Genomic DNA, 13,961 nt, shown 5'->3' on the forward strand with positions numbered 1-13,961 from the left:
GAAGGATGATCTTCTCAGTGTGAAATTAACCATCCTGGGCAATAGACATTTTCTCTCAGTAAAATCTGATAACAGTGCAACTCAAAATTGGTTTGGAGGATTATAGAAATGTAAAACATGGCTGTTGTTGTGGCATTATAGTTCAGCCGAGGCGAGAAAACAACAGCAATGTGTATCGATGACTGACACTTCATCTACGGTAACAAAGAAAGTTGTTCAACAGAAAGTTAGATGGGTTTATTTCAATTAACTAAACACGGTGCAAATAAAGAAACAAAACACTAAAATTTGTTTCTACAAGCACACCTCAAGAGTGCTCCCTCCCCTGATAAACTGGTTAAATTCAGCCTTTTTCTCTCCCTGTGTTCAGAAATGGGTCAACTGACACTAGGATTCCCACCTCATCATCGTACCCATAGCTGAACCACCACCTCATGGTTGTACAGTCCCGTTGGCAACAGTGCAGACTTTGAGGGAAAATAATAATCAGTAGATATTATTATTGTAGAGGACTAAGAGTTTGTCACATGATGTAATGTCAGCTTGTGGTGGATGCATTTTGAGGGACAGCAAAGAGGGACATTGATGAGTGCAGCATTTCAATGCTGAAAAGCTCTCAAAAATCCTCTGCATTAAGCACAGAGTGGCTGTTCAGTACCTCGTCACTCACACACTGGCGTCTGTGGCATCCTGTTAAAAACTCTCTAAACAATTAAGAAGTTGCCAGCCTGAGGAAAAACACAGGCTCTTAGTCTCCAATAAACAGTGTGTGCGAAATTTACGAAAATACAAATAATTCGATATTTTAATTAAATTTTGTCATTACCAGTGCGAGACTTCTTGAGTAAAAGGCCAGAAACATGTATTGTGCAGTCACAGTGACCTTGGCATTTGACTGGAAATATCCAATCACTTTATTTGCACCTTGAGAAATTCCTTCCAGGTGTTAGCGAGATGCAACCCAAGAATGGGACAGACACACGGATGAGAGGGTCGTTGGCGTGGGGGCATGATAATCAATAATTAGCACTGACTGACAGGAACCATTTTCGGCCATAGGGCTTAGGCTTCATCAGAAGTACCATTAACCAGGTAGACTGCAGCTAGGAAACCTGCAGAAGCCTGGGCCGTGTCTCCTTGGCCACATGGATGTAATGTGTGTTGTATGGTGGGATTGACGGCAGCAGCTAAACAACCAGAGAACTCCAGAGGGGATGCTGGAGAGGTGCCACTGACGTGTTAGAGGCTCCTCCGCTAAACAGTTCCCCTCCGGGGCACATATGTGACGGGTGTTTATCAGCTGACAATTTCACAGGGATGGTCTCTGCCTTTTCATCAAAGTCATATAACAAGAATATTAATGTGATGTAATGAGCAAGGCTGACACGGCGTCTGAATGAGTGCCAAGCTTCAGGGTTCAGGATGTCGCTACATGTAAAAGATATAGAAACGCTCCATGACTGACGCACAAAGACAGGGGAAAAAAAAGATTTAGGGAACAAATAGAGTTCAGATGGATTTACAGTTGATAAACCCTGTGAAACTATTCTTGGATAGTGAGAGAGAAGATACAAAGGAAACAAAGGAGGGCAGGAGCATAAAATAATATTCAATCATACTTTGAAACTGAATATTTTCGGTGGTATTAATGATGTGCAAATTCTACACATACACTGAAGCTTTTATAACCAACACTGGAGGTGTGGGAGGTAGGGTCATGTTATACGTGACTTGATTTGGTTGTAAAAATGTTGTTTTTCCGTACGAGAAAAGAGATTTCTTTCCATATTTCTGTCATAACCACAAAAACAGCTCTTAGTCTAATCTTAGCCGATTAAAGGAGTGCTTTAGCCAAAATGAGGTTTTAGCCATCAAATGCACAGAAATAGGTGCCTTGTACTCACAAAGATGTTTTTTTTTTAAACCTGAATCACTTCTTTGTGACTCTAGATAATTAGCTTGATGCTTATAGAGAATGATGGCTAACAACAACAAATCTGCTCCAAACATGTTTCCGACCACTCAAGTGCATCATCTGGTATAATCCAGGTCTCTTTAATCTAGCCCTAGATCAAACACTTTGATCTGAAATGCGCTTTTTGGGTGAAGCTTGGCTTGAAGCCCCATTAAGTTTTTGAGGTGCTTTTATTTTCTAATTGAATATAACAATAGAGTCAATATCATGGCTATGTACATTTGATTGACTTTATTCAAATTAATGTTTGATAATGGATGGAGCACAATGAACATCTAATTAAAGAGATGTGTCCAACAGAGCACGACGGTGCCCAGGTTACACTTCTGAATCTCAAACTCATTAAAATTCACCTTCACGAGTTGATATATTTCATGAATTCTCTTCGATAATTGGCTGTAAATTAAACCGTCTGTCAAATTAGCATGTATTGCCTGTCCTACCTTGCTTGCTCTATGAGGAGAGTACAGCTTAACTGGCATGAGGCAAACAGAAAGAGAAGCATCTGAGTGAGGGAGCAATTGTGTGAAGACAGAGCTCAGGTGTTGAGATGTGTGGTGTGTTGCTCCTTGGAGATCAGCCAGAGAAGAGAAACCTCCATCTACAATTAATCAAGCTCATTCTACAATTATCCTGCTAAGAGTTCAGTCTCACCGGATGACATGTCAACCCTCTGCAGGTAGCTGTCAAATGGTACAATAAGCATCATACACCGGGGTTCCCATCAGAGGCAATTCAACGTGGGCCTGTCAGCGTTAACCACCAACATTTAGAAATGGTTTATGAGTGCGAGTCCTGTCCCACAAGAGCTGCACCTCCTGCAGCAGAAAGTCAAAATTGTTAGCTTGTATGTTTAAAAATCACCTGTTCTGGAAGGAGTTGAGGCCAGACGGGACACACTGGACCCTCCACTGTCCGTTCTGGTCGGAATAAAGGACAAACTTGATGGGTGTTTCTATCTGGAGCTCCCTCTCCAGGGCAAACATATGCTCCTTCCAGGGACATCCACCCTGGGAGAACATCACCACCTCTCCGCTGGGATCTACCTGGAAACAAGGAGCATAAGGAAATGGTCTGGTACTAACCTGAAATTAGAGGTGAGGCATCAGCTGTGGGTTTCTGTGAAATTTTGGATTTATCAGATTTATAAAATAGAAGTACACTTGAGCACAGAGCTCAAGCGGAGGGACAGCCCAATATTCTCTCAAATACAAAAGTGCAGCTGTAACCATCATAGATGTATTTACAAAAGTACCAAGAATAAACTACAATGTTTTGATAAATAAGACAGGGTAATTTTCCTGAGAAATTAATGAAAATGTCAAAGAAAAGGGTCTTTATTTCATCATGTTAAAGAAATGCAGTCCATTATATGGACCATGAACCATATATTTACATGTCTATAAATATTTGAAAAAGAATGCTTGAACTTTTGCTTAAAATGTGCTGGAACTATGTCCTGAGAAAAAAAGAAAAAAGAAAAACAATTCTTGGATCTGCTTTGCAGTTTATTACTCAGTTCATCTCCAAACCTGCTCTTTGCTCCTGTACCTTGTGCCTTTCATTTACAGCTTTTTCCACGATCGCACGAGCTGGGAACCAGGAGGACTTGTAGAAATCCAGACGATCCAGGAATTCCTCCCCCACCATCACCAAAGCCTTCTTGAAACCCTCCTGGTGAGATTTGTGTTGAGCACATACATGCTGCGGTCAAAAACACACTGATTATGCTACACCTTCATAAAATATACCACAAAAAAATTATTCTGGAGAGAGTTCGAACGGTTGTGGAACTGTTCTCTGACATCATTTCTGTGTCATGTCAACAAAATCAAGCTGTTTAAGGTATCCAGTCTATGTTTGGAGAGACACTACGCCCTATCAGTGTTGTCAATTACAGTTGAAAAGAGTAAACCTTACAAGCTATGAGTCAGAGAGGCTGTTATCATCAGCAAACTTGAGAGATTCTCTCCAGCAGGTGAATTTTTTTGTGGAAGCTCTACACTAATTAATAAATGTTCCCTAAAGGCAGAAATAGTGCACGGAAATAGATGAAGTAGAGCTTGGCACTTGTTTGGACTGACTCTGTTTATTTGAAGCGTGGCGTAATCTTAAGAATGAAGACTTTGCTTGTTGGAGTGAAAGATTTGAGTGCATCCACGTGGCTCACGTATAAAGCATAACAGTGGCTGTGAGCCCACTTGTATTGGGACAACAGTTTCTCATGTGCTGCCACAGTGCTGTGTGGAGGTACGTCTGGATATGTGGGACTGCAGGCATTTATGTGGCTTTGTGGTAATAAAAAAACAAGGAAAGGAAGTTCCTGAAACAGCTATAAAAAGTTGTTTATAAGCCTGAAACAATAGAACACAAAAGATCCTCTTCCTGGAGCACATATTGTGCATAGGTTGCAACTTGAAAACACACGGACACGCTGAAGTAAGAAGAACGACCTCAACCGAGAAATTGCAGGATGTGAGGAGCAGGTAAATACAGCGCAAGTTTCTGGTGATCAGAAGGCCACACCCCCTCAGGGTACTGAGCTCTGGCTGGGCTTAGGAGGGCTGCACTCAAAGATGTTACAATCTTCAACAGAGCAAAACAAGCATGTAGGACTAAGTCCAACATCGTTGTGCTGAATCTGCGGACAGAATGTTTAACCATCACCACAAAGACTACTGCATCCTTCATCACGTCCTGCACAAACGTCAAACTGATCTCGGCGTCACACACTCTCGAGTAGAAGAATCAAAGTATTCACTCACACACACACACACACACACTTTCCCATGTAGAATTCTAATCGGCAACTGACTGAGCGTTATCAGGTATGGATGGAGGGGATTGAAATAGATTATCAGCAGGTGAGCTAAACATCTGGTTGTCTGCCAAAATTTTTTGAGACAAATCTTTTCCACTTGGTGATGTCTTGCCTCTCTGTGAGTCAGAGAAGAAGCGAGGAAATTGAAGGAAATTGCCCGGACCAGAGACAAAACAAATAGGCCAGCTACTCCCCTGAGACGGCCCAAACAATGGAAAAAAAAAATGTTGACATAGAAAACAGATATGCAAAGCTCGGCTGCAAGCATCTCCTGAGAGTCTGTAAAAAAAACAGGTGAAGCTTCCCTGCAGACATTCCCCTCCTGCACTAATGAGACACCGGAAAGCCACACTAGGACATTTCTGGGTCTTTGTTGCTCCTGCGAGGTTCAGAAAATGACCTCTGAGCACTGATTACCCATTGATGGTCATTACACTAAATGAGAGAGAAGTGCTAAAATAGGCCATCCCTGATCAGCACTGGTGCAACTCAGGACATCAATATGTAGAAGTGAGGGCAAGCATTAAAACCTTTTCAGAACATAAATCCGAGTCCTTTTTTTCTTGCCTTTTGTAAAGAATTTCTTGATACTAGCGATTCATAGACTGTGTTCCTAGTCACGCGAGAAGCATCAGCTACGATTGTTGTGTTAACTTTGGCGCCCCCTCTGGACAACAGCAATAGTGTTTACCAGAATGAAAGCTGCATTCTTCTCCTTTTCATTTTGTTTCTCTCTGAGTAACCCCGCCCCCATATTCCTTCTGCGCACAAACTTTAATATAGAAAATTTCATGTATGATTCCGGAAGCTACTACAGTTTTCCTGAGGGAGGAGAAAAGAGAGGGGTTGCTATCCCCAAATTCACCACTAGATGTCACTAGATTCAACACACATCCTTTAACTTGACCATTAATTAAAAGTTAATTTTCAAGTTTGTTCTGTTCCAATTTTGCACTTTACAAAATAGGAAAAAAAAGTCCCTCCATCACCTAGATGCAGATACAGAATCATTTCATGTTGTGGTGAGCAGATACTTAAGATGACGTTTCCATACATTGCTATTAAGCAAATAGAAAAAAAAAAAAGAGGAAGAACACCTGCTTATGTCCCAGGAGTATTTTGGTTGCTATGAAACCATCGGTGTCATTACAACATTTGAAACCTGCCTGTCTGGCAATACCGTGATAGAAAGAAAACACCCCAGTATATACAGTAGTGCCAAGATAGGCCATAAATCACATGCAATCAGGCAATTAAAAGTGACAGAACACTTTGGGACACTAATAAGCCTATAGTAGTTTAGACAGACAAATTGAACCATCATCAACTCCTCTCACTTTAAGCCCCTCTAAATTGAAAATATGAGTCAAGAGGGATTCATTTTGTTATACTGATAAAAGTTAAATTAATCCACAGGTACCTAATTCAGCCAGGGTGTGTTTATCTACAAATGTGCAAACACACACACACACACACACACACACACACACACACACACACGCATCCATCAAATGCAGCGTTGTGTGACTTATACACGATGCTGCTCCGTTGCTCATCACCATTTTAAATTTTATGTATGTCCTGACATTCACACTGACAACAAGGCTCATCACCACACACCTACATCAAATTCAGTTCCTGACAATGAAGATAAACCCTCCTGCTCACCATGAACTAAAATGATTGTGCTGTGTTTGTGTTGTTGCCCTTTAACTATTTAGTGAGACTACCAATCAGCCCCGACTCACTGCTCTCGAGAGGATTTGGGGTTTGCCAGTCCACCGGCGTTCATTAGGACCTGTTCTTAATGGTACGTCTGATTAAATAAAGGTAAAATAAAAAATACATTAAGACATGAGAGGGGGAAATCCATATCCACCTGCTAAATCTGAACCCGTTCAAAGGCTTTCCCTTCCTTGCAACTGATCTGGACTTGCATCAAAACTACAACCCCCAGAGAAGAGTTTCTTTTTTGATATTCTTATGTCGGAATCATGCTGCACGATTAAAAGAAAAACAAATGGAATTTCATAACCGCAACAACACAACAACAAAAAACAAAACTGTTAATTTGAACATTGCTTTGTAAATTTGTAAAAAAAATTGTTTTTGCTATTCACTTAATCCAATCAAACTGTTATTTTGGAAACAGCATTGCACAAATATTGTTTTTTTTTATTGGTTTAAGTTTGTATGGTTGAGTATGGAAAACAATATTTGAAATACGCATTTCAGAACTGTCAATTTTTTCAGGCCAATTCACTGAGTGTGTGAGCTCACACACACCGTCATGCACACTCACCTCGGTGTCCTGACTCTTGCTGTTCCAGCGTGGGTTAAAGTGGCCGACACGTGCGCTCAGCGTGGTGGAGACAGAGTAGCGGGCCTCCCCTTCATACTGAGAGATGCCATTGTCTACAGCATCCACCTCCTCCACGAAGCTCTCATACAGCTGTAACGAGGTGAAAGAGACATGAATCTAATTGTATGTTTAAGATTGTTTTCGCAAAAAGGAGCACAGGCAGCAAAGTCTCCCCTTTTACAAGCCGTAGTAGTAAAAACAAAAATGTAATGTGATTGCAGTATCCTGATTGAAATCCAAGAGATCGCAGCGTGTGGGTAGTTCCAGGAGGCTAAAGTGCACATGTGCGTCATTAAAGCAGAAGGAAGGAAGCAGTTAACAAGCAAAGGAAGCAGAAACGGAGCAGCTAATGAAGTTTAATTCTCAATACATCTGAGGTCAGACACCAAACAGGAGAAATTTTACAAGTTGCTCTCAGTGAAACTCAATTTTAGGGGCAAAAAGAGAGGTTCTGTTTTTCTGAGCGGGCTGGACATACAGCATCCTAAAATGGTAATAAGATTCTCCAGGGTTTTGAAACCAACTGACACTTTAATAGGCCCAAAATAATACGAGTTAATAGAGATAATATTTCTGTTGACCTTAGATTGGGCCTGCTTAATTATAGGAAGTATTTTGTCCAAGTCCATTGAGGGTATAGCTAATCGCTTCAGGCCCCTGGGGCCTAACCTTCACACCCATGATAGAACTCTTCATGAGTTATCTTTGATCCGACTTTAATGTTTGACAAATACATTAAAGCTGTTGTGAAAAGTTCTTTTTTTCCAGCTGCCAAATTCAAAGCATTTCTCCCATTTAAATACTTGGAGAGTGTCACAGCTGCCTTACAACAGTACAATATCCCCTCAGCTCAATTATAGCAGTGCTCTCTATTCACGGTCCCCTTTGTATTGCGTCCAAAATGCTGCTAACTGGCTCCAGGAAAGAAATTTTAGCATGATTAAATGTGTGACAGTTTATGTTTACATGAACGTTAACTTTGATCGTACTAAAATGAATTAAATATAAGGGGTAACAAGTAATTTGATCATCAGTCAATCTGATGAATAATTGCTTTGTCAATAAAATGTCAAGATCATTTGACAAATACCGATCACAGTTTCCCAGAGGCCAAAGTGAAGTGTTCAAATGTCTCTCCTCTCCTCGGCTATACAGCATGGCTTCTTTTTTGTAGAGCTAGTGCCGTAAATAAGTGCAGTTAAATAAAATGCCCTTCAATTCCAATGCAACATGCGTGATTCCCTCATTCCATGTAATATCTGGAGGATGTATGCAGATAGGGTTTGTGTCCTATTACCAAAGTGACTTTCAGGCTCACTTTCCTCCTCACCTCTTAATACACTTCTCTGTCTCCCAACTCTGCGTGGAAATCCAATGTGACAGACTGATGGAAAATAAGTTTCCAATTAAGTGTTTATGCTGTGGACACAACACAATGGCAGGATAAATGCTAATCCTCAGGCAGCGATAAGTCGTTGGTCTCTCTCCTCTCACCTTGTCGTAGAGCACCTCCAGCTGCTTGTCATCCTGCTTCAGCTGCGTCAGCTGAGCCAGCAGGCGACGGCCGAAGTGGAGGTAGACTAGGCCGGCTGAGCTCAGCTTGGTGACCCACGGCTTTTCTGGACACAGGCTGTTGAAGCTTTCCTGAAACGTCCTGAAAAATACAGAGGACAATTGGACGATACACAACAGTTGGTTGTACATAAAAGCTATGATAAAGCTCATACGCAGGATGCAGTGAAACGCAACCCTCCCTTTCTGACTTGAACACAGGTGTGGTTTCTCTCACATGGTCATCAGTCAGCTCAAACACCCTCTTTTGGGAGAATGGCCTGACAAACTGATCTAGTTGATCAGAACTTAAGAATATCCGTCATATAAAACAAATGTATTGTTACTTTCTGCTCTATGTGCCACTGATACCTTCAGAATGTAAGGGTTTGATTGTTTCAGCTCACATCGTCATGACATTTACTTGATGCCATTTTACTTTAAACTTTTTTTGTGTTTCTATCGTCTTTTTTGGGGCAAACTCATTTAAAATCAATCATGCAATCTCAATAGAAAAACACCCATTTACAGTTCTTGCCACTGTGTTCTGTATATTGTATTCGGTGTTCTGACGACTTTCAAATCATGAGCTGCCACCGTCAACTGGTTCATCTTTGTTGCTGGTATCAAACAGTGAAGGCTTGTTCTGAAGGACTGAATTCTTCGCTCGTACAAGCTGTTCACATTTTCTTAAATAACATGTCTGCTGCATCCACACGAGTCAGACACCCATAAATATTCAGCTTCACAGTGAGTTTGCGCTGACCGGAGAGAGAGATAAAGATAGAGATACAGTAGATAGATAGATAGAGAGCGAGAGAGAGAGGGCGAGAGAGAGAGAGAGAACAGCAGTAAACTTAAAGCGTGTTTGTGAGCGTGAGCACACATAAATAAAAGCCACCGGAGGTCTCTCCTGAGCCACGTGCTGAGATGGGTGGGCTCCAGCACTGAGCCACTGCTGGTCATTTAATTCAGACTTAATTAGGATGCTTGGGATGCAGCACAGCGGATAAATGAATGAGTGACATACTAGGGAAGTGGGGGGTAATCACGACCGTTAAAGGGCTAATTGGCCAAGCGGAGGCATTTCTGTGCTGATTATCTGGAGACGGGGGCGAGAGCGCGAGAAGAAAACGACAGAGAAACATGCAGAGCAGCTGAAGAAGATGATATTTGCCAAAGAGAAGGAGTCATCAAACTGTTAATGTGAAATCAAAGATGATAACTATTAGAATATTTTCTTACGACACAGAACTGAATTAACAGCAGCAAACAACAAAATAAAAATCAAGATTTTATTAAGAGCTCTTGAGAGATTTTCCCTTGGACCAAAACAGACCTGGGTGAAATATCCCAACAATTGATAGACAGATTTACATGAATTTGCTACATGTGATTTCTTTAACTCTTCATTTAGTGTCCTAATTAGGGCAGAAAAATTCAACACCATGCTTCAACCGGGCTGTATTGAGCGTCTCCCGCCAAATTTACAAGTAACATCCATCCATCCATCCATTTTCTACCACTTATCCTGTTAAGGGTCGCGGGGAGGCTGGAGCCTATCCCAGCAGCCTTCAGGCAGGGGGTGGGGTTCACCCTCAGCCCACCGTAGGGCCAACACATACAGACAGACAACCATTTACACTCACAGTCACACCTACTGTCAATTTAGAGTATCAATCAGCCTCGTCCCTTCTTGATGTCTTTGGACTGTGGGAGGAAGCTGGAGTACCAGAGAGAACCCACACAGGAACAGGGAGAACATGCAGACTCCACACAGAAAGACCCCATGCTCAAGCCAGGGCTCGAACCCGGAACCTTCTTGCTGTGAAGCGGCAGTGCTGACCACTGCACCACCGTGCTGCCTCACAAGTTACAACCAATTTTTAAGCAGATGATAAACTAATCTTGTCTGCAAGGCTCATGTGGTTACACATTCCCTCATATCTTCAAACTTGTACCAAATGCCAATTACGGTTGGGCACTGAACTCAGTAAAATCGAGTATCGATTTACCATAAATCTGAGAGTGAATCAGAGCGAGACAGTAAAGTGGAGGGAAAGAAAGACAGCAAGACCATGTGATGCCACCTCAGCAACATCTTCAAGCTCAGCACTTAGTCGGGCGATGGCGAGACAAACATGGACTCCAGCATGGTCATGCTTTCAAAACTTGACAGAGACATTGTTGTCGGCAGTATTTGTAAAGCAAAAGCTCATCATGGCAACATTTCTAACCTGAGGGAATACCTTGACAAACACAAAATCTATCTGAAAGCTTAGGAATTAGCAGCGTCTGAAAGAATGTTTTGACTTATTTACTTTTTTAATTATTTTTACAAATTAATTTACATTTTGGCGGCACGGTGGTGCAGTGGTCAGCACTGTCGCCTCACAACAAGAAGTTTCCAGGTTTGAGCCCTGGCTCCAGCACGGGATCTTTCTGGTTGGAGTCTCCATGTTCTCCCTGTTCCTGTGTGGGTTCTCTCTGGTACTCCGACTTCCCACCGTCCAAAGACATCAAGAGGGGACGAGGCTGATTGATACTCTAAATTGACTGTAGGTGTGACTGTGAGTGTGAATGGTTGTCTGTCTCTATGTGTTGGCCCTGTGATGGACTGGTGACCTGTCCAGGGTGAACCCCGCCTCTCGCCCGTAGACGCTGGGATAGGCTCCAGCCCCCCCGCGACCCTTAACAGGATAAGTGGAAGACAATGGATGGATGGAATTTACATCTTAGATAGTATAGGGAAAAATCTACAAAAATAAAATAACTTCTAACTACAGCATCAGGACACAGAGATTGTGCGATAATTGATATATGACAAGACAAAACAACAACGACGATCAACTATAAAAGGAAGTAACCCTAAAAAAAAGACCTATCAGATGAAAACAATGTCCATTAAAGTGCAGAGAGAGCACAGAATAACACATATACCAGCGCTCCTACATCTCCTACTGTGGTTAGTGGTCTCTTATCGTCTAAATTAGACTAAGTTACAAAGATGAATGAAGATCTGTGAAAGCAATCAGCTTCAGTTGTACAGAGTGTTTAGTGATAATTAATAACCCTTAAGTGTGCTCAATTTTCAGGGATGGGTGATACAGATGATTGCCTTGAGGATAAAAAAAACATTAAGTGGCACACATGCTGTGTGTTCTCAGCTTTCTTGGTCACAGTAAGTGCTCATGTCAAGAGAGCAGGTGACAGTACACACACACACACACATACACAAGCGCACATGCACATACACACATACGTGCTACACTTCATACGTGTAACCCCCCCCCCCCATACTCCTCTCCATCCTCTCATGTCAGCTGATGCTGAGAGGATGGGAAAGAGCACCTCTGTCACTCACAGCTCAGGTCACATGAAAAACACATCAAAATACTAACACGTGACCTCCTGGAGCATTCATGTTGTTTGGTTGCCTGGCAACTTCACAGTGATGATGTTTACTCTACCTCAATTTTCCGTAGTTCTTTTTTTTTGGGGGGGGGGTGGGGGGGGGCCTGGCTTCATTATGAATTTGTTGTGCTGTCAATTTCATCTGTCACTATGTTTAAAAAGTCCAACTGAAATGAGGACAATAATCTCCTTCTCCAACTTCCTCGAGCAGCCGAGCCCACTTCAACCCTGCTGTCACAGCCATCTTTGCCCCCGCCGGTGCATTTGAGTGACAGCCTCATTCTCCTGCGGCCCCTGACAGAGTCGTGGCAGCCTGTGTGCCTCGTGAACCCACAGCAGGGGATGACGCTCAATTGAAGAAGCACTAATTATCACCAACAGCCTGCCAGGAAGAGAGGCCTGACATATCTTTATCTTGTGGTCATAAAAGCTACTCGTGAGTTTCATCATGACATGACCAGACACCTGGAACGGCCTGATTACTCAACGTGAGGAGGCCTTGGGGAGATGCGATCACATGGGAGGAATTTTAAAAAGAAATGTAAGAAAACCTAGAACCTGTTCCTTCACGACAAAAGTAATAACGTCCTCAGAGTTAGAGCGGCAGAGGAATGTCTCTCAATCTTGGTTCCCATTACTGGCTAATAAAACATTGTTCTTTATATTTTCCTTTCTGGGCTCCAAAAATAAATGATAGAAATGTGCTCTGTGATCTAACAAGGTTCCTCTGTGATGGGACGCTTTACAATGAAAATTGCATTTTGCCATTTGTTTTAACTTTGTGAACACAAAATACTCGCTGTCACCTGACGTAGGTTTCAGTGGCCAAGGCTACTATCTAGATAGCGGGCTGACTGCTGACATCAGGTTGGTGTCATTTTCGTTTTTCATCTGAAAATTTAGAACATGTGCCGAGCCGAGCCAAAAGAGTTAAAGAGGTGTAAACTAATGGAGTGTCACACCAAGTCACACACACGATGGTTCTCCTCTGCTGAGCTATAAATCACCAGCGTGTTTCTGCAGAAGGTGCCTTCACCATCTCAGTAGAGGAAGATCATTGAGTGTGCAACTTCATCTTTCATTTTTGCTCTGAAAAAAGAAGAAGAAACGAGAAGAAATTACTGAACTTAGATGAATATGTCCGATTTTTTTCCGGATATTTATTTATTTTAGATCATCAGCCTTACAGCCAATGGCATTTAGTTTTAAAAAAGAAAAAGAAGAAGAAGAAGAAAAAGAAAAAAAGGTCATTAATGGGTTCATTACTACTGGGAATAATTGAGCGTTTGAAGACAGATGTATCAACCAATGTACTTTTTCTTTATTAAATCACTTTAATTAGTTTGAAAGAAGGTGTGTTGAGGGAAACTCTTACATCTCTGGTCGACACGTTCTGTAAATCTAAATTTCTCTACGATTTCTTATGATTGTTGGTCGTCACATAAGCTCGGCTGTAATAAATACGAGGAATTATCATGGCGAGCTTGATGACACGGTTTAGTAATCCATCTTGATGGTAGGAGACATCATTAATTACTGTATATCTGAACTTTGTAAGATGCCTGTTGTGCTATTTCATCATGGTAGAATCTGTTTATCTATAATTTATTGTAGATGAACTGCAGTTACATGGTGCTTTTATCTCAAGTACTTTACTTGAAATTCTCACACTCTCACATTCACACATGGCAGCGGTGGGGGGGTGAGAGCCTGCCCAATGGGAGCAACTCAGGGGTCAGTATCTCGCTCAAGGACACAGGCAATGAACAGACAGACCCGAGCAGTGGATGACAGACTCGCTTTCCCTCCAGAGCCAAAGCAGTCGAAACGGTATTTTG

At 42.0% G+C, this 13,961-nt stretch overlaps 1 protein-coding gene across 2 annotated transcripts in view; it reads right to left on the reverse strand.

Annotated features, from left to right (window-relative positions):
• myg1 (myg1 exonuclease) overlaps positions 1–13,961 on the reverse strand; it is a 21,845-nt gene that overhangs the window by 5,658 nt on the left and 2,226 nt on the right. Inside the window, exons 3-6 of one of the 2 annotated variants that reach the window (XM_086199779.1) lie at positions 8,653–8,812; positions 7,099–7,248; positions 3,527–3,649; positions 2,840–3,021 (exon numbers count right to left, since the gene is read on the reverse strand). In XM_086199779.1, coding sequence (XP_086055905.1) covers positions 2,840–3,021; positions 3,527–3,649; positions 7,099–7,248; positions 8,653–8,812 — 615 coding nt within the window. Of the gene's footprint in view, positions 1–2,835; positions 3,022–3,526; positions 3,650–7,098; positions 7,249–8,652; positions 8,813–13,961 lie in introns of those variants that run through there. The other variant, XM_086199780.1, reaches the window with a different exon arrangement.

Source organism: Aulostomus chinensis, chromosome 3, assembly GCF_037954235.1.
Source record: "Aulostomus chinensis isolate RoL2024-O1b breed Wild chromosome 3, RoL_Achi_v1.0, whole genome shotgun sequence".
NCBI classification, from domain to species: Eukaryota; Metazoa; Chordata; class Actinopteri; order Syngnathiformes; family Aulostomidae; genus Aulostomus; species Aulostomus chinensis.